Genomic DNA, 22,368 nt, shown 5'->3' on the forward strand with positions numbered 1-22,368 from the left:
AAACCATATCACCATGTAAGAGTTTTGAATCTTGTCTCTAACTTATTTTGGACTCAAATTAGAAATTAGTCTTTCACTGGGCATATGCATATATCAGTTAGCTTTTACTACGTGGTGAATCACCCCAAACTTAGTGGATTAAAATATCAAACATTTTTGTTGTTCATTGGTCTGGGACTCGACTATGCAGTTCTTATGATTTGGACTGGCTCGATTAGGATTGGATGATCTAGGATGGTGCCAGATGGGATGCTTAGGGGCTGAGGTCTTCTTCTTTGCATTGGTTTTCATCCTTGAAGAGGTCAGCTGGGGCTTATTCACATGGGAGCAAGCTTGCTGTGCTCAAGCAGTCTTCAAGTTTGGGCTTGCATCATATTTGCTAGTATCCTGTAGTTTAACCCAGATTTGATGGGTGGAGAAATGGACTGTATTTTTTGATGGGAGGTCCTGCAAAGTCAAAGTGCAAAAGTGGTGTCCACGCAGAGATGGTAAGAAATTTTGCCCCCACCCCCTTTTTTTTTCGTTACAGTCTTGTATACTGTCTAAAGAATTAAGATTATTCATTCATGCCCTCTCCTATTTTTTTTTTCATTCTCCTAAGGTAGTTTTAGGTTGAGATTATTCGTTCATGCCCTCTCCTATTTTTTTTTTTTTTCATTCTCCTAAGGTAGCTTTAGGTTTCTTTCCTAAGGAAATTGTATGAGATATAGAAGAAATAACTTAAAAGAATTGAAAACAGGGACTCAAACAGATATTTTATACCCATGTTCATAGCAGCATCATTCACATTAGTTAAAAGATAGAAGCAACCCAAATATCCATCAATGGATAAATGGAAAAATAAAATGTGGCATATACATAGCATAGAATGTTCCTCAGCCTTTAAAAGGGTGGACATTTCTGACACATGCTACAACATGGATGAACCTTGGAGACATTATAATAATACAGTCGCAAAAGGACAAATATTGTATGACTCCACTTATAGATGGTATCTAAAGTAGTCACATTCATAGAAACAGAAAGAATGATGGTTGTAAGGGGTGGGAGGGAGGGGAATAAGGGAATGGAGAGTTATTTAATGGGTACAGTTTCAGCTTGGGAAGATGAAAAAAGTTCTGGAAATGGATGATGGTGATGATTGTAGAACACCGTGAATGTACTTAATACTACTGAACTGTATACTTAAAAATAGTAAAAATGGTAATTTTTATGTTATGTATATTTTACTCAATTAAAAAAGTATATTCACTGCAACAGTGAAAAATTGGCAACTTCTAAATGTCTAACAAGAGAGAAATGGTAGCTAAGTAAATATTTCATTTAAGTTTTAGAAAGTATTGGTTATTAATTTAGGTTGGGTGTGGTGGCTCATGCTTGTAATCCCAGCAATTTGGGAGGCTGAGGTGGGTCGATTGCTTGATTCCAGGAGTTTGAGACCAGGCTAGGCAACATAGCAAACCCTTGTCTCTATAAAAAATACAAAAATTAGCTGGGCATGGTGGCACACACCTGAAGTTCCTACTCAGGAGCTACTCAGGTGGCTGAGGTGGGATAATCGCTTGAGCCCAGGAGGTCGAGGCTGCAGTAAGCTGCGATTATGCCAGTGCGCTCCAGCCCGGGCAACAGAGTGAGACCCTATCTTAAAAAAAAGGAAGTATTAGTTACTCATTTAAATGTTTGTGAAGACTATTTAATAAGAGAAAATACATCATAAATAAAATCAAGGCATAAATTTAAACACTACAACCTCAAACATGTAAATAAAATGCATAAAAACAGGTATGTACTGCCTTTGAAACCATGAGATACAGTTATTTAAAAATAGGAGAAAAAAAGCCAAAGAGGAATCAATCCATAGCCTTTTTAATAGAAAACAAAAATATGATAGAAGTTGACTACAACCTAATTAGCCTCCAAGTGAGAATTCAAAATAGTTTAGAGAAGTTGAGCATTTGTCGGAAGTCAAGTTGTCCAGCCAGTGCCGTTAGGAAGTTTTCAGATGAAGTTCCCAGTGTAAAGCAGACTGCCAGATCAATGGAAATGAATACACATCTCAGTTTCTATAAGAACCTACTGTTCTTATAGAAACTACTGGAAAGGATGTAGTCAGTAAATGGTGCTACAGAAATTTGGAAAAATCTCACAGATAAGGTGTGGTTTAATTCACCTCACATTATCTGACAAAATTAATTACAGATAGCTAAGTAGTAAAATATAACAAATGAAACAAAAAATTAGAAGGTAAAAGTAAATATTTATTAAATGTTTGGATATACAAATACTTCTTGCATAATAATAATGAAAGAACTCTAAGAGGAAATGATAGCTTAATATTGCCACAAAAAATGTAAAACTTTTTATAATCCAAACATATAAAATTAAAAGCCAAAAAATTTAATTGAATAATGTTGCCACAAATATGACAGAAAGGCTAAAGTTCTTACCAGATAAAATCCTTTTTTGGGTGAAAACCTGAGCATGTATCTTATTCCTGTTCTTGCCGCAATATTTTATAATTACTGTTTTTGTATCAGTCTCACTTGGGGTGGGGTATGTGTGTGTGTGTGTGTGTACCTTTTAGATCTTGGTATTTTCAGGGACAAACACAAAGTCTAGTCCAGAAGGCATTTTGTAAATGTCTGAGTATGAACAAATTGGATTCTGGGGCTATTATTTTACTGAGGTCTGAAATGCTGACAAATGCATTTGTCAATCGATGAAGCAGATTTGAGAAGGGGATAGAAAAATGTTCAGTTAAGTTACTGTGCAAATGCAGCATACATTAACTTTCTTGGTGCAAAATATTTTAAAAGATGAAATATATATTCCAATAAAATATTTGGTGGCTATTGAAGTCACCTTACAAAATGCAACTACCACACATTGTTAGTTTATATGAATCAATTACAGGGGAGATCTTTCTGGTGCCATTTTTAATTTTTCCTCCTTCTAGTTGCTGAAGCCCTACCTTCATTCCTCTTGTCTTAATTTTCCCTCTCCCTTCTCTTTACCTCCTTTTTTCTCTATTCTCCCTTCATTTCTTTTCCTTTCTCTATCGCCTTCTCCACAACAGCTCAGTAAAAGAGTGAAGTTTTTGAGTTTCATTTATGCCTTTCCCTGCTTTGCCATAAAAATCAACCAAGGATGCTTTCAGATAGCACCAGTATAAGGGAAATAAGCTTTCATTGCAGGATGATTACTGTTGGTGATGTATAAAATAAAGGGAAGGATGTTATGTGGAATGTTGACCCTTCAGGGCTTGTAAGTGCACGTTACGTGGTCTGGATGGTAAACTGAGTGAGTTTAATATTAGCTACTGGAAATGATAGTGTTTATAAATTTTCAAAATGACATTTGTATCTGTCAGGCTTTAGCTTTTATTGTATCGAATATACTTACTATATTTTAATATTTTTCTAGAGCTGCTTTATGGTATGGGAAACACTAGTTGGAAATTGAAAACCCTCGACATTAGATGATTTTTATTTAACGTTATCTTTTGTATTAGTTGTAATTACAGTTTTCTGTTTGTAAGTCACTCTCCCAAAGCACAGGAGAAAAAAACAGATTTTTCTTCCATGATTTTCTCACTGAGAATAATTTGTCTTATCTACTTAAAAATACCTTCTTTTAAACAATAAAAGTGGCTCTATCTAAGGCTGTTACTTTACAAAATCGGAAAGTATTTATTTGTTAACACTTATTTATTTCTGTAGTCTTTGAAATTTCTATTCTCCCCCAATGTATTTTAGCAAAATGGGAGAAATGAAGGATAACCCAGAATTACATTCCCAGAGCAAAATATACTGTATTTGTTATTTGTGATTCATTTCAGTTCCGTGTTTTTTTATTTGTTGTTTGTTTGCTTGTTTTTTGAGACGGGGTCTCACTCTGTCAGCAGGCTGGAGTGCAGTGGCGCAATCTTGGCTCACTGCAACCTCTGCCTCCCGGATTCAAGCGATTCTCCTGCCTCAGCTTCCCGAGTAGCTGGGACTACAGGCACGTGCCTCCACGCCTGGCTAATTTTTTGTATTTTTAGTAGAGACGTAATTTCACCATGTTAACCAGGATGGTCTCGATCTGCTGACCTCGTGATCCGCCTGCCTGGGTCTCCCAAAGTGCTGGGATTACAGGTGTGAGCCACCATGCCCGGCCCCATTTCAGTTCTGTTTTATATATATGTTTGTAACTTTAACAATATAATAATAATGGTGTGGATTCAGTTTTTTTTAAAAAAAAACTGGATTTGAGTAGTTTATTTTATGACTCCTGTTTATTAAATCAAAATCAGCAAAAGTATTTCATCAGTATTTGTCCTCTTCAAACATTTTAGTAAATTTTAGGAAGTTAAAGTCGAGTTGAATACCAGTCGTAAAGCTAGTAAAACCTCTTCCAAAACAAACCTACAAACAAACCCCTAAACTACAGGTGTGGACCTTCATTATCTTTCTGAGTGTTGTGCCTTTAATGTGTTTGAGTCTCTCTGAGATGCATAATACGTGTTGTTTCAGTTTCAGCCATAACTTAATAGTGATTTTTCTCCATTATAGACTTTGCACATAATGAATTTCTGGAAATACACAACAACAGCTTCTTCCGCTTGTAGATAAAGACAGTAATATGATGGAGTGATCAAATACAAATGCTCCTTTAATTTATTTTACCAAGACATTTATCCATGTTTTATTTATAAGGCAATTGGAGTCATTCATTTTGTATGGAACTCTTCCTCTTCTGAATAACAAATAATATATTATCATATATAGCGCATTGGGGGAGGGAGTGATGAAAGCCAAACTTGAAAATAAAAGTTTAATATTTTGGGCTCATTGGGCACAATTATAGTGTTACTATCTTTGTTTTCAACTGAATCATAATTGTGTGTGCAAATTTTGAAAAAACCAGGATGGCATACGGCACAGAGTAGTATGGAAAAGAGAAAATTCTTTGTTCGAAGAGAGGGTTTTTTTTCCCTCCAGTTGAAGAGCATTTTAAATGCACAAAATCTGTCTCAGAAATATCCCTTTGAAAGATCTTTGCATACACAAGATTTAAAATGCTTTCATTCTGTGGGTGACTAGAATGAAATGGGAGCCTACATTCCCAAGAATCTCTGATATGACCATATAAAAACCATGACCAACTGGTTTGTTTTTAACTCTTACCATTTGAACGAGCCCATTTTAACGAGCCCATTTGAAGGGCATGGGCAGTACTTCATTTCTGAACCAAGTCAAGTTGACCGCTGGCATTTAACTCACTACCTTGTGTTTGCTGTTGCCTGATGCCAGTAAGAAATACGTTGAAAGCTGTAATATAATGATAACCATTATTTGCCCTCAGTTAAAAATCTAGCTAATGGGTCTGATGTGCCCACAGCTTCATATTGCTTCAGACTACCCCCTTCTAGGATATTTCAGAGTAAAAGATCAGACCAGAAAGAAAAGTTTAAAGCTCAGGATCTCATAGAATAAATGGAAGATAACCAGCTAGTTCTGTTAAAGCAGACTCTATATTTTAAATTCAGTAAGGATTTAAGTATATTAATGGTTACTAGTTTCCTATAAATTAGTTTGGGGAGATCCATGTAAAATTGAAGTCATAGTTTACTGCCATGTTTTTCCAAAGTATGTTCACAGGTGTTTGGAATACGTATGATCTAATCTGAAAATTAAGAGTATATATACCTTTCAGTTCTTACTATATCTTTCAACAGTGAGCTCTTCCTTAGTACTTTGAGTGTATCTGGCTTATAAACTACTATTTCAAGAATATCTCTTATATAGAGATCCAAGCATACCTGATTATTATAAAGACACTAGGTTGTGATTGTTTTAATATCCAATTTGTCTTTCACAAAGTTACTCTATTGTCAGTGCATTTGAAATCCTTTCTTTACAAAGAGTCTGTGACATCTTGTAAGTGTAACATATAGCTTTCTTGAATTGTCTGCTATACTGTAAGAGCTGTTTTTTGGAGTGCTTCATAGTGTCCCTTCCGGGGTACGTTAGGATGGAGGACGCAGGATTTTGGATGGAGGAAAATGTGACTCCTGATATTGTGTTTGCTGAATTATTAATATCACTGAGCTGCCTTTTTCTTAGAATAGCCACTGCTGGTAGGCTAATATTTCTAAGGTCAAACTGATTGCTAGAAATTATTCCTATTGAGATCAGCTAGGCCATTTCAACCTTTACTTAGGTTTTATTGTGATTTTCAGGTGAGAATAATAAGCTAGTGTTGCTTCCTAACGTTTCTGTGTGTGTATTTCATAACAGAACAATTGCATATGTTTCTTGGCAGATTCTTTTTCATGATGGGGTTTATGCTGGAGTTGGTGAGACTGCTTCAGAGCATTTCCTCTTCCCCATCTTATGCCTTTCTGAAATAGAGTTTTTAATACTTTTTAAGTTGTGGACCCCTTTTGACCTGTCAGAATAGTGCTGTTTACTGTGTTAATGGATGCAAAGAGTACAAAAGGAAACCCACTATATTGAAATACAGGTACGATAAATAAGAAGATCTAGTGTCAAGTCTAATAATACTGTAATTTCAAAGTAGTTATGAGTACAGTTGTAATTTTGAGATACCTGCAACACCTGTAATATAGTATGAAAGTATTTGTTATTTCTGTTGGTGACAGAATTGCAGGTATGTTAATACTGTTGTAGTTGTCTGTAATCATAGTTGAAGGAAATGCTAAATTTCAATAGAGGTTAGTGAAATAAAAGATGTGTGTTTTCCCCCTCTAAGGTCATGCCCTTTCTGAATTCTATCCATGGATTCCAGATTAAGAAGTATTTTTCTAATGGGATTCCTGCTTATCTGATTACTATTTCTCCTGAGCCAATATTCCAGAGAGAGAGACTGCGATTTGCCTTTCTTTCCTAAAGGGCTGAGTTCCCCAAACATTAGTGACAAGGCCTATAGTGCTGCTGAGGCTTCAATATCTTTCACTTATTCTGCCAGAAGAGACACATGGTTGGTACATTATTTTCTTTTCCCCAGATAATTGGCTCTTTCTTTTTTGAGAGACCAATACAATATTGTTGCCAGGCTATTGAGAAATTCTTATTTCTTTGGAATGGTATAAACCAAAGGATAAATCAGTTTTTCAGAAATCGCTAGTCTTTTTCTTTCTGATATGCTCAAATGTTAACCTTATTTATAAATCTTGATGACTCTTTCTTTATCCAAGTTGATATCAGGTTAGGAATTTGTGATATGGGATTGCTAATTTAAAATACACCGTTTATTCACTGGACTAAGAAGAAAGATCAAATTGGCTTGCAGAGAATTCTTTAAAAACAACAACGAAAACAAGAACAAAGATTTTATAAAATTTTATCCATTGATTCTACATTCTGTTGCTCAAGAGAGAAGCTTACCAGGATGTAACTTGCTGAAGCCAGTGAATTTATCATGACTACCTGGTTTAGCACATAGATTCGCAAAGGCATTTCATGTCCCTGGGCCCAGTAGAGAGAATCAGCAGTAAGAATACAATTACTTTAATTTTATTGTAGAAATGTAATCAAAAGTAGATATAGCCAGGCGTAGTGGCTTTCGCCTGTAGTCCCAGCACTTTGGGAGGCTGAGACAGGCGGATCATGAGGTCAAGAGATCGACACCATCCTGGCCAACATGGTGAAACCTCGCCTCCACTAAAAATACAACAAAATTAGCTGGACATGGTGGCATGTGTCTGTAGTCCCAGCTACTCGGGAGGCTGAGGCAGGAGGATCACTTGAACCCAGGAAGTGGAGGTTGCAGTGAGCCGAGATTGCGCGACTGCACTCCAGCCTGGCGACAGAGCAAGACTCCGTCTCAAAAAAAAACAAAAACAAAAAGTAGATATAGATGATAATAGAAAAGGGGGCAAAGTTACAAAGGGACAATAACCATAATACCACCCCGTTAACTGGATTTTTCTTACATCAAACTGTAGTTGTTTTAAAATATGTATTTAAGCTGGGCCCAGTGGTTCACGCTTGTAATCCCAGCACTTTGGGAGGCTGAGGTGGGTGGATCACCTGAGGTCAGGAGTTCGAGACCAGCCTGGCCAACATGGTGAAAACCTGTCTCTACTAAAAACACAAAAATTAGCCGAGCATGGTGGTGGGTGCCTGTAATCCCAGCTACTTGGGAGGCTGAGGCAGGAGAATCACATGAACCCGGGAGGTGGAGGTTGCAGTGAGCTGAGATTGCACCCCTGCATTCTAGCCTGGGCTACAGGAACGAAATTCCATCTCCAAAAAAATAAAATAAATAAAAATATGTATTTCAGTCATCGAGTTGATGGGCCTTCTATGTTGGTTAACTAAAGACTAGAGCATACAGTTAGAAACTTTTATCTGATTTATCCAAACATGGGATCTTCCTATGCTAAGTCTGCTGTTACTACACTCTGAGCAATAGGTAAAGGAATAATAATTTAAAAATTTTGGTTAAAAACTAGTTAGAATAAATTTCAAGTTGTGTAGAAGAGAAAAATTGTGTTTAGTTATAACAGTAGGTTTCAGTTCATTTTGTGATGCATAGAAAATGTGAATTACATTCAAAAAATGGCTGTAGTTGAAAGAGTTCTGTTCAGTAGGCCACTATATGAAGCCCTACAAAACAGTCATCAGTATTCCCAAATAAAATACAACACTGATAATCAAGAATCGTTCTTGTTTTTAGCCAAAACAGTTTGTGTGTGAGAGTGTGATATAGTGGGGAGATATTTACTGTTCATGCTTACTTCCTTTTTGTACTTGATCAGATATCTTTGAATGTATCAGTCATTCTCGAACTTTATTTGCATCAGAATCACCTGGAGGGCTTGTTAAAACACAGACTGTTGGGTACCATCCCCAGATTTCTGATTCATTAGGTCAAGAGTTGGACCCAATAATTTGCATTTCTAATTACCACACTTTGATAACCACTATATTGTCCATTTAATTTTTCCTAGCAGTAGTGAAGACTCACCTGATAATCTTTGGCTTAATGACAGATGGTATCTATGTGACATGATAAAACACCTCATCGTATTAAAAGCAAAAGGGAGCAGTTTCACAGTTGAAAGAAGCTGTATAATAAACCTAAATGGAGCTCTGAGCCTTGATCTCAGGAACATTCAAACTCCTTTAGATTGGAGAGAAATTTCCTTATAGTCTTAGGAAATATGGGGGTCAGTGAGATGTTAATATTTTTAATTGTGAAAGTTCTGATTTTACAAATAAACTTAAGTGCGACATCAGTGATTGTGATTTTTGAATTTGGCATTAGTGATTCCTTGATAGGAGCTATAGAGATCTACAGCTATATATCTTTTTTCTGGTGGCCGATCATTGTATTCTCTTCAGATTGTTGTCACTGTCAGTTGGTTTTCGGGAAGAGTCTTTCAAATTATCGTCTATGGCCTTTTATATGTTGATTCATTCAAATACCGAGTGACCATATAATATTTTAAGTCTACCAGGACATGTGAAAGTGCTCAGAGTGAGACAGTATATGAGTACTCCCTGTATCACCTGCTTAATTTTCTATAAACCTAAAACTGCTCTAAAATTTAAAGTCAATTAATTGAAAAAAAAGTACCCAGAGCCAACACATTTGTCTGAACAAAAGGAGAAGAGGTGAGAAAATGTACGTAAGTTTGGAGAAGAAAGATCCTGAATGTGCAAGGGTTTTTTTCTTCTTCTTAAATCTCTGTTCATTTATACATCCCAACATCAACAGATGTATGATTTAGCATTTGCCCTGCACCTCTTGCTCTAGGGACCATGGAGTTTTGTATATGGATACTCTGCTGCAGTGAACTCTGTCATTGTTCTGAACAGCTGGGAATGGAATATAACTCATTAAGACAGGAGATGTTATCCAAGCCTCCCCTGGCATCCTGAAGAGTAGTGAATATATTTTGCTTCCTGAGATCTAAAGTATCCATTTCGTTACCACCTAGTGTTCTCTTCCTTTTATTGAAAAACTCTATTGGCCGCATTGCCACTTTGAATGATGTGCACAGTTTATACCAGCTGTTCCTTTTCTTATTCCTTTCTCCTTCTTCTTTGCCTTTTTATTATGTTTATGGTGTGTGCTGTGCCTTGGCCTTGTATTTAAAAAATAAAGCCCTAGTGTAATTAGTACATATCACTTGGTTATGTAACTAGAAGAATATTAAGGACAGATTTTCACAATAAACCCCTATCATTCAGACATCCCTGCTCCCTTTGGTATAAAAAGCAACTTTGCTGGAGAGAGGGTTGCAAGTTTAAGTTTCTCATACTTATCATGCGAGGGAACTTATATTTGAGTTTTTATTTTATATCAGGTGCTTAGTCCTATTACTCCATTTGATTGTAGCAATAAATCTATGAGACATAAAAATATAAGAATTATTATCTCATTTTGTAGATGGGGCCCTAAGCATCAGAAAGATCTAAAACCCAATTAGTAAATTGTGAAGCAGGGATTCATATCTTTGTCTTTCTGGCTCTGTCATCTCTCTGTACTATTTATGCAACCTGTTGCTGAGTTATATATAAATTTAGATGTCTGTATTCATTTTTTATGTGGCATCATTGTCTGCTTATGTGGCATCATTGTCTGCTTATGTGGCATGATTATTTAGGACAAAAAGAAAGATAAGAGGAACCATGTTAAAAATATCACTTTTATCCGGAGATTCAGATTTATTTCTAGGTCATCATTTTTCTATTTGGAGAGTTATTCAGGCTTTGCAAATGAAATAGGCAGGGATGTTCAGGAATAGCAACCAGGAGCTTTCTTTGTAACTGGAGAGAAGAAAATACCAACCTCTCCACTAATGTTTATTGGGAGTTTACTATGTGCCAGCCACATACATGCATTATTTTATTTAATCCTCTAGGTGGTGTGAGAGTAGATGTGGAAAATGAGGTCCAATGCATTTAAATGATATGCCCAAGGTCACATAGCCTGCAAGTGTACAGCTGGGGCTAGAGCTGCCATCTGATTCCAGAACTCAGGCTCTCAATCAGTACGCTACACTGCCAAGGAATGGCAGTTTAAGAGGTGGAAGTGGTGTGACATAGTAACCTATAAAAAGACAGGTAAGTTATTTGAACACCTGGACATTTTCTTTTTCCATCAACCAGGAAGAAATATTGAGATAATGGATATACAATCATGCATCACTTAATGATGGAGACACGCTCCCAGAAATGTGTTGCTAGTCGATTTCATAGTTGTGCAAACATCATAGAGTGCACTTACACAAACCCAGATGGCATAGCCTACTACACACCTAGGCTACATGGTTTGGCCTTTTGCTCCTAGAGTACACACCTGTACAACATACTACTGTACTGAATAGGGTATTTGTAACATAGTGGTATTTGTGTATATAAACGTAGAAAAGGCATAGTAAAAATACCATAGTATAATCCCATGGAACCGTCACTGTATATACAGTGTGATGTTGATGGAAATGTTGTTATGCCACACACAACTATACATTTATCCATCCTCAAATGCTAATCTCCTGAAGAGAAATGAAAGCACATGTAGAGTTACTTGGCAACTTTTTATTAATCCAAGAAAGTTAGTTACATGATTTCTAAATCACTCCTGTTGGGTACAAGTGGAACCTAGGGGTTTTGAGAGTGAAAAAGGAAAGTTAAAGCAGTGGCAGAGAAAGGCTAAATGGGTTTGGCACATATTCAGCTTTGTTAAAGGGAATGTGAAGGATTGCAGTTCACTTTTCATGCCAAGGCATCTGTGATGATGGAGAGAGTGATGTCATATGCTTTGGCAAATTAACTGCGTAACCTTGAATGTAGTCAAGGGGCTTATCCTACTCTTTTTTTCTAGTTAAAGTGTCTCTAAGGTTGGCCTTTCTGACATCGTGGCCAGACTCATAGAGGCAGGACTTAATGGAGGCTAAACTCATTAGTATACATATACATAGGAATACTTCTTAAGATACGTATTTTCTGTAAGGAATACAAACTGTAGGAAAAGGATAAAGTTTTTAGTAAGGCATATATTTTAATGGAAATAATAATATAGTACCCATTAGTATTCATTTCCTTTAAAATATAGATGATATTATCTTTATAAGACATGGTGTCTTTATTTTATTGACTGTAAATGTACTAGTGAAATCTTTCCTAAGTTAACTCTTGAAACACAGATTCTAACACTGGTATTGTACAGAACCCAGCCATCCATGTTGGAGAGTGTCTGTGCTGCTTTAATTAGTTCTGATGTAATAAACCATTTCATGTTTAGCATTTTAGATTTATAATATGGTCTAGTTGGCTTCTAACTACAGATCATTGACTGAATTTATATCCAATTTTAAAATTTTGACAAGTAGGTGAAAACTGGAGGAACGACAAAGGAACATTTTAGTAAAACCAAGAAAGACTTGTCTTTAGTCATGGACTGTGGTACTACCACTTATTTGAGACCCAGGCAAGACTTGCAAGCAGATTTACCAAAGTCAGGGTCCAAAGTTAGAAAGAAAAAAGACATGAGAAAAGTTCTTCTTATGTGAAAAGTATAGTAGTCCTTAGGTACATAAATCCTCCTTGGATTTGTGATTGAGAATTCAGTTGTACTGCTTCTTTGCAGTAAACCTTACTTTTAATAATGTGATAGCTTTTTTATTTTCAAAAAATCTTCCTTTTGAATTGTTTTTAGAAATTAGTTTTGGGGACTAGAGGCCTGGTAGACCTACAAGCACAGATTGAATATCCCATATCCAAAATGCTTTGGACCAGAAGTGTTTGGGATTTTGGACTTTTTCAGATTCTGGAATATTTGCATATACATAATGAGGTATCTTGGGAGTGGAACCCAAGTCTAAACACGAAATTCATTTGTTTTTTATATACATAGCCTGAAGAAATTTTTATACAATATTTTAAATAATTTTATACATGAAACGAGGTTTATGTTAAGTACTTGTGTAGAATTCTCTACTTGTGGTGTCGTTAGGATGCTCAAAAAGTTTTGGATTTTGGAGCACTTTAGATTTTGAATTTTTAGATAAGGAATGCTCAACCAGTACCCAATACTTACTATTTCTAATGTTGGGGAAGCCAGTAATTCCAAAAATATTCTAAACTTTTTCTTTTCTTCATTAGCTTGAACTTAACTCTTATATTGTCATTCATCAATATATGACCCATCATTTGTAATATTTTAGAAACATGAAAGGAGGGGTGGTCTCAGAAAGACAAGATTTGTGATAAATTTCTTCAGTGAAACTCCTTTAGGAAATGAGTATTAGTTGCACTCTCCCACTGTAAACAGGAGCAGAATAACCACACTGATCAAGAGTTGGTGCTTAGTTTTACAGGTAATTTATTTTCCTGGGTGCCAAGTGCTTTTTATATGTGGAGCTATGGTTATAACTTAATGGCAGAAAATGAAGCATAATGCTAAAAGAAAACATAGTTCTAGGAGAAAGCTTACTTTTAATACCTGTTTCTTCTAGAAGTGAATAGGACTTTGGCGTGGGCAGTTTAAAAGTTGGCCACATCAGGTTTTAAGCTTGGAAGCCATGTTTGATTTTGAATCTTAGCCCAAGAAAAATAAATAAATTATTTATTCCAATATAAAGATGTTTGGAGGTGTCAGTAATTGACTTATTTATTTAGTCAGTAATTGACTAATTTAGACAGTAATTGACTAATTGCTTTATTGCAATTCAGATAATTTTAGAAAATTTACTTTTGAGGAGGAATTCTAATAAAGGATAATTTAAACAATTATGTGTGAGAAATAACTATTTACTCAACAGGAAATAGGGTTACTATAGGTGGTTAGAGTTTAAAACTAGAGATTTGCTTTGAATGTAGTTTTTTCTTTGAGATTTCAGGGTGAAAATTGCATGGCTGGAGCATGACCCAGAAACAGCCCTGCCATTGATTGCCACTGGGAATACAGTAATTGAAGATTTGCCTGTGTTGATTGACTTTCAGTATCTGATTACAGAAGCTCAGAGCAATGTATCTTGGTCTTTTCTCTCCTTTTTTGTCTCCTGTCAGAAATGCTTGTAAAATGTGTCTGGTTTATCTATAGATTTTTGGATTCTTAGAAGGCCACTTAACCATTTCTGTTTAGTATTTACCAGTTCAATCAATATGAATAGTAACAAAGAAAACCTGAATTAAAATGTACTAGGATTCTGAGACTGTTATGTCTGGTATATAATATGCTTTTCTAATTTATTCTTTGTAGAACCTCATCTCTATAAATGTTTGTGTTGAAATGCTTTTTGGTCTTAAGTGATGGAATGACAGCCTGTGCCAGGACATTGTAGCTTGTGAATGCCTACTCTTTTCAAGTGACTCATCGGTACAGGTTAATATTTTGAGTAAATCTTTAGGAATTAAATTCAATACTGTCAACAATGAGAATCTGGCCCGTTTATGTAGAGCTTAACAGAGGCAGAATATATTAATGGACTTTAGTTTTTCTAAAAAAGGGACATTGGTATTATATGCTATTCTATACCTAGCTCTAGGGGTAGCATGTACAGTATGGATTATTTGTGGTCCACTCCTTGCCACAGGTCTTCTGTGTTACCTTTAAAAAGCTGGGGTAGTGCCATGGCTGACTGTGCCATCTCTGTATGGATTTTCTGTTAATTTGTTTTATAATTTTGTTTTATAGGAACTATAGTATGATGTCAGAAACATTGGTGGCTGGATTAAGTACGGTATGTTGGAAAAGAGAAATGTGTTACCTGCTTGACGGGAGTACAGTTTGACTCTTCTGTTTCCCCTATGTGTTAATCTAATGATTTGTCCTTGATGGTATGGGAGTAGCTGGTGAGAAAAAGGAAGGGAAGGAAGATGAGGTAATTGTCCTGAATTGTCCTTGGATAAAGGATATAACTTCAAGTCTTTGCAAATGACAAAATGAGAGAAGTCCACATGGCATTTGAGAATACCTCTTCTGAATAACTCAGTTTAGGTCAGAGAATTTTATTTCAGCTCACGTAAGAACTTGATTTGTTTCTAGTGTTCCCTGTATTTTCATAATCAAACCGTAGCCTCTGCCTTTTGATGTTTTGTTTTGGTCAGCACTTTGGTTCTGTGTATTCATGTTTTTGTTGCCATTTTTGATTTAGTGTAGGATTTGATTAATGACTGCATACATTTTAAACGATGTCACATTGAAATGTACATTTGCGCAAATTTATGTATAATCAGTAAACATATGTTTTTGTTCTGTTTCCAAGATGCCTGTTTGGTTGTAGTTGTTTCAATTTTGTCCTAGGTTGAAGAACCTTAGCTAATTTCAATCAGCCCTGAGCTGTCATTCCTGTTCATCACTGTCACATTAACATCATTCCTGTTCATCAGTGTCACATTAGCAGCAAATCTGAACTTGCTGATTAGTAAAGTGGATGGAAATCACAGCTCTGTGTGTGTCCAAATAGCTACTCATCAGCAAAGCTTGTGATGGGGCCTGATGGTTTAATGCAGGCCTTAATCAAGGGCTAGGAAATGTTTTCTCTGCAGTTTAACCTAGTAGTACTGAATTACATTAACACGTATATACACTCGCATACACATACACAGTAGTGTTACATCAATGTTCAAAGTCAATCAGGCCAAATCAAACAAAAGAAGGAAATAGATCTTGAAGATGACTTTTCTTGTGATTTTAGTCAGCAAACATAAACAGCACATTTTCCTTTGGTCTCATCGATTTCCTCATATCCAGCTGAAGAACTGCTTGATTAATAGTATACCGTCTTTGGTGAAGTGGACTGAAAAAGTATGGGGTAAGCGGGGTGAATTTTATGTTTGGAGCTGTTATTATCCCATGTGGTATCTGTTGCTTACTTCTCGGTGGTACTTGTATAGATGTGTCAACAGATTTGATGTTTTGTGCCTATGAAGCAGAATACTTAAAAGGGCATGAGAGTCATTACTTGGAGACAAGATGGGCCCTCATTTGTGCTCACAATATCTCTGTGTGAGCACGTGGAACAACCATATTTTATTTTTTGAAAACAATCTTTTTGAGTGTCAAATGCTTATCTGTTGAGAGTCCACTGTAAAACTGAATGTCTTTGTGGTACTTGACATTTGAGATGATGTTTTTATAATGCCTCATTGTGGGAGGTTAAGTGTGATTATCCTGATTTTACTCATGAAGTTCTGAGCAGGTAAGTGACTTGTCCAAAGTTACCCTCCCGGTAAGTAAAAGCCAGACCTTGAATGCAGGCTTTCTGACTCCACCTACAGTAATTTTGTCTTTCAGCCATGTAACAGCTGCCTTGTTTATGTGGCTAACATGATGCTAGATAATTATGAGAAGAATTTCATTTAAAAGAATTCCTCATACTTGGAAGTTTACAATCATATCTGAATGACCACAGCCGTGTGAATCAAGTATTTGATTGTATTCAAACGTATTAATACAAAATACAAAATAATCTCAAAAAGATTGTTTTCAAAAAATAAAATACGATTGTTCCACGTGCTCACACAGAGATATTGTGAGCACAAATGAGGGCCCATCTCGTCTCCAAGTAATGACTCTCATGCCCTTTTAAGTATTCTGCTTCATAGGCACAAAACATCAAATCTGTTGACACATCTATACAAGTACCACCGAGAAGTAAGCAACAGATACCACATGGGATAATAACAGCTCCAAACATAAAATTCACCCCGCTTACCCCATACTTTTCCAGTCCACTTCACCAAAGACGGTATACTATTAATCAAGCAGTTCTTCAGCTGGATATGAGGAAATCGATGAGACCAAAGGAAAATGTGCTGTTTATGTTTGCTGACTAAAATCACAAGAAAAGTCATCTTCAAGATCTGTTTCCTTCTTTTGTTTGATTTGGCCTGATTGACTTTGAACATTGATGTAACACTACTGCGTATGTGTATGCGGGTGTATATACATGTTAATGTAATTCAATACTACTAGGTTAAACTGCAGAGAAAACATTTCCTAGCTCTTGATTAAGTCAAGATAAGCAGTAATATTGGAAACACTGTAGAAAGCAAGGATGGCATCGTGGTGTCTACCAGCATTCTGTGGAAGGATTAGAGGATTTGCATGCAGACCAAGAGCAGCCTGGGTAATTAGGACTCTGGTGCTGTTTTATGGAAAGCAATTTAATGCATATTTTTGAAGTAATATCAACTCTCTTATATGATTAAAAATGGTTTCTACCTTATATGTTTTAATTTTCTTTTATATATTTCAGCCCTGGAATCATACATATCTATCCTCCACACGTGTCATTTTCTTCCTCTCAAGGCTAGTGGTACACGTTTAAATATTTCCAGCATACGTTTTGTTGCTGTTATAAACTCTGAATAAGCATCGTCATTTTCTTCCAAGATTTCTGTCACTATCACATCATCTCTTTCTTTTCTGATGGCTCACATTAATGCAGGCAGTGCTAACACATTTGTTTCTTTTGTCTTTTATGACAGTCTGAGTTTTAAAACTTTGCTTCTATTCTGAGTTTAGTAGTTTTTGTTCAGAAATGGAACTTTGAGGCAGCAGCATCAGGTAATGGAAAGAATGTAGGCTTTTGAGACAAAGACCTGAATTTGGATACTTGCGGCTCCACTTACTAGCTTTAATGAGTTACTCAAATATTCTCAGTCACACTGTCCTGTTCATAAAATAGGAGTTAGTTGTGCTATTGTGAGGATTTGATAGGGCAGCCTAAGAGAAATGCCTGCCATGGTCCCTTACTCAGAATAAATGTTCAGCAAATTACAATTCTCCTTTATTTGCAGTACCGTTTCTCATGCTTTTTAATTAGATATTTTACTCCCTCTGTCTGCCCCTCCCTCCTCCTCTTTTTCTCCTTCTCTCTCTGTTTACAGCCCCGAAGTCCTAGTAATTCTTATGAGATCACGCACATCCACTTTGAAGTTTACTTTGACCATGCTCTGATCATACAAATAGTATGTTTCCAGCCAGCCTTCTTCAAAATGTTGCTGGTAGCAATTTTTATCACACTACTTTTTTCAGTCATACCCATTGTCTACCACGTTACCTATTTTATCTGTTCTTGTTTCCTTCTTTCTTGTCAGTCCATTTTAAAGGCCTCCTTATCTAGTTGACAGGCTTCCTTTATCCTGGCTATAGGAGTAGGTTTGGCTGTGAATAACAGAGACTCAGCTTAATAGTGATGTAAGAAGACAGAATTTTATTTCTCATGTAGAAGTGTGGGAGTCAAGTGCTGGTGTGGGGACTTTGATCTGTTTTAACGCTTTGTCACATGTGTGCTCCATTCCGAAGGTCCCCTCCTGGTCCAAGGTGGGTACTTGAACTCTTACTATTGTATCTACATATTAGGCAGCAGGAAGTAGACGGGGCAGGCAGCAGGAAGTAGACGGGGCAAAAGTAAGACATATGCTTCTCTTTGGAAGTTGCCCACACTGACTAACTCTTAGATTTGATTCGCCAGAACTGTATTACATGACTATGTCTAGATACAGTGAAGACTCAGAAATGTATCCTGTTTCAATTATCTACATGCCTAAAAGGAGAGAATGGATATTTGAGGACAACTGGCATTGTCTGCCTTGTTGGTATTTGTGAGATGTGCTGTATCCTTAGCCAAGGTTTCAGGAAACCAAATCCTTTAATTTCACACTATTTATATATCTTGATTTTTTTTTTTTTTTCTTTGAGATGGAGTCTCACTCTGTCGCCCAAGCTGGAGTTCAGTGGCATGATCTCGACTCACTGCAACCTCCGCCTCCCAGGTTCAAGTGATTCTTGTGCCTCAGCCTCCTGGGTAGTTGGGATTACAGGCACCCCCCCACCACACCTGACTAATTTTTTTGTATTTTTAGTAGACATGGGGTTTCACCATATTGGCCAACCTGGTCTTGAACTCCTGACCTCAAGTCGTCTGCCTGCCTCAGCCTCCCAAATTGCTGGAATTACAGGCGTGAGCCACTGCGCCCGGCCTAATTTCATACTATGTAGTTATCTATTGTTGTCCCATACTTTATCTTTCTAAGTCCACACTATCTATGGACATAGAATACCACTTGTACTTTATTTTGTTCATTTTCTTGCCAAGAGAAAAGTGTTTCTTCTAGTCAGATTCTTTGTTTTCTCCTGAACTACCCACCATGGTCAATGACTGTAGTCTTAAGACTGCAGGCAAATCTAGCAGAATGCCATATTGGATTTTTTCCCCCACATTCCTCTGAAAGTAGTCCAACATGGATTTTACTGTTGTTTTAAACCAAAATAATGGCAGTATAACACTCTTTATTTTTATCGAAACGTCTGTGGAAATATATTCCATTTTTCAAATATATCAGTGCTCAAGTGTCATCATGGAAGAACATCTAACCAAAGTGTATTGAAGATGGGGTTGTAAAAAGTTTTACATGTTGATTACAATAACACATATTTTTGATTCATTTTGTTTTCTTTTATAAATGTTTCCTTTCTTTAGTAGGAACAACTACAAGAGCTTTCCCTGTTTTTTTTTGTGTATGTTTCTTTTTTTTTTTGTATACTTTCTTGTGACTGACAGGTGTCTGAGGCCATAAGAGTATTTTTATTTTAAAGATGAGGCAATTGAGTTCAGGGGTTGGATAACTTATCCAAGTCCCTATAACAGGCAAGCAGCAGATCCCAGAATCAAACCCAGGCCGTTTGAATTCAAATTCACTTCCTTTTTCACTATGGTACAAGAATTGGAAAATAAGAGCATTCTTTTGCATATTATAGACTGAATTCTCAAAATTCTTTGTTGCTGTTCTTTCAGAATGGATGGGTCATCCTTCATGGGAGAACCCTCATCTCTATACAGTATGATTCAGCTGGGATAGAATTGTTTCCCTTTATTTGCTGTTAAATGGTTTCTTTTCCATCCATAGCTTGACAGACAAACATCTCCTTTCTGTTTCTTAAAATCTTTTACTCTTAGACCTTTTCCCCTTTCTTCTCTGATTGAATGCATAATATTTTTTAACAGTTGTATATATGCTCTCAAGGAACTTTAAATCTCTTCAGGGACACATAATACATGTATGAAAAAGGATTGGTGGGAAAGGAGTGGCAGCTCATGCCTGTAATCTCAGTACTATGGGAGGCTGAGGCTGGAGGATCACTTGAGGCTGGGAATTTGAGACCAACCTGGGCAACAAAGTAAGACCTTTGTTTCTACAAAAAATAAAAATAAAAAAATAAAAAACTCAGCCAGGTGAGGTAGCATGTGTCTGTACCCCTAGATACCTGGGAGGCTGAGGAAGGAGAATCATTTGACCCCAGGAGTTAGAGGCTGCAGTGAGCTATGATCCTGCCACTGCACTGCAGCTTGGGCTACAGAGCAGGACCCTGTGTCTTGAAAGAAAAAAAAGGAAAGGAAGGAAGGAAGGAAGGAAGGATTGATTACACCTGTCTCTGTGAAACTGCTGTTTTTTTTTCTTAGTCTTCTTTATTGGTACATTTTTAATATAAACTGCTGCTGATCTGTCATTCTCTATTCTGGAAATGTTTACTTCATTGTCTGTCTTTATCTTTTACCCCGGTATCTTGTACCTGTGGTATGCTTAAGCCTCTGCTCTACCTCATTACTTCTAGAAAGAACAATTTTATACCTGGACACACACATACGTGTCTTATATTACAGAGAGTGAGACAGAAGGCCGTGCGAGAGTGTCCTGCCCTCCCTGGGAATGGACAGAGCAGCATTCTTTCTGTCCTACTTAAGCAATGTGATGCTTCGATTTGGTATGAGACTTTTTTTTTTCTTGTATTGTCTTCTTTTTATTGTTTTATTATTTTATTGTCTGACAAAAATAGCCATCTCTCCTGTATCTCTTTTTACCCTTAACCTTTTCTGCTGGGTTGTATTTTTTTCCTATTGCATAACTGCAATGTCTGAACCTTAAATTCAACTCAAATTATGAACTCTGAAATGAACTTCCTTTGGCAAGACTGATTTAACAGCGTTCTAGATCTCAGTTGCATTCTCTTCTATGTTGATTTAAGTAAAGACAGGCTGTCTTAGTACCTGTTAATCAAGAATAGGAAAGACTGTGGGGTGGGGGGGTATATATATTCTCTCTAAAAGCTAACTGTAAAATCAGTGTATTAGCTTGGATGATTTAATAACTTGGGTTTTTTTCCCTTTTTTTGTGTGTGACTTAGCAGTTTTTAAGTATAGGAAAGGAAATTATAATATGGTTTTATAAAAATGAAACCTGTTTGAAGATCCCATCATTGATGGGGCCTGAATTTTTTAGTTGGTCTTTGTGAAGGAGATCATTGCTCTGTGAAGCTTATGAATCCCTAGACCTGAGAATTTCTAACATTATCTTACTAAGGAAATGTCTAGATGCTCTCCCAGAAGATTCTAAGGAGGCATGCCCTAGGGGCACATCTGCTGTAGAGGTAATGAGTTCACTGGAGGTAATCTCACAATCCCTTCTTGCTTGATGATTTTTTGATAATTCTATAATTCAGGTATGAAAAAAAAATCACCACCAGCAACCTCTAAAACCTGGGAGGAGCAGTTTGCTGTTTCCTGGTAGTTTTGAGGACTTTAGAAGGAAGGCACTAGATAAACATAAGGCATTTTTTGTTATTACTATTGCCATTACTTGTTATCATTTATGTAGCACCTGCTTCACTAATGCAATTGCTTACAGGAGCTGCAATTTTACTCCTGATGGCTACTTTTTGTCATTATGTAATCTGTGGTAAACCACATACCATCTAAATGTTGCCACTGGATTTCTTTTTTCTTCAAACTCCAGCCCTAGAATACTGTTGCTGTCCTATTTGTCAACGAACCACTAATAGAAATTTCTTAGGAACGTACCGTACTAGATGCCTAGGAAAAGAAAATATATTAAAAACCAGTGTAACTCTAACTGATTACCCCCATCATAGTTCTTATTACTTCAGAAAACTATTAAAAGAACATTAATAAGTTTTCCATGCATGGGTTCATTTTTATAACCAGTTGCTAAATTGCCAAGTTGCCTTTTTATTCACTTTCAAATTTACAAACAATTTCTAAGTCTGTGCTTTCATTTACTAATGCAAAGCTCTTTGCATATATATATGTATGTGTGTGTTTCCTGGTAAACTGTTATGCCTTCCTTATTCAATAGCTTTAGGTCTCTTGTTCTGAAAAATTCCTGCCAGCAGTTATCAATTTGCATGTTATGGAACAATGTATTGACCTGATAGACTTTGCAAGTTTTACTTGCAAAGCTAATAGCTTCCCATTATATAGTAGAGAAAGGCTTTGTTACATAGACACATTTATTAATTCTCTATTTACTGCTCATCAGAAAACTAAAAAAAATTTTGTTTTGAAATTTGGAATCTTGATGTTTGGAATATTTTTACACAATG

General features: G+C 36.4%; 1 protein-coding gene across 5 annotated transcripts in view; it reads left to right on the plus strand.

Moving 5' to 3' along the window:
• Positions 1 to 22,368, plus strand: part of EXOC4 (exocyst complex component 4) — an 815,858-nt gene that overhangs the window by 261,876 nt on the left and 531,614 nt on the right. The window contains exon 10 of one of the 5 annotated variants that reach the window (XM_063667852.1): positions 14,656 to 14,696. The exons of the other annotated variants lie outside the window; for them this stretch is intronic. Coding sequence (XP_063523922.1) covers positions 14,656 to 14,669 — 14 coding nt within the window. The 3' untranslated portion in view covers positions 14,670 to 14,696. Of the gene's footprint in view, positions 1 to 14,655; positions 14,697 to 22,368 lie in introns of those variants that run through there. 5 annotated transcript variants of the gene reach the window in all.

Source organism: Pongo pygmaeus, chromosome 6, assembly GCF_028885625.2.
Source record: "Pongo pygmaeus isolate AG05252 chromosome 6, NHGRI_mPonPyg2-v2.0_pri, whole genome shotgun sequence".
NCBI lineage: Eukaryota > Metazoa > Chordata > Mammalia > Primates > Hominidae > Pongo > Pongo pygmaeus.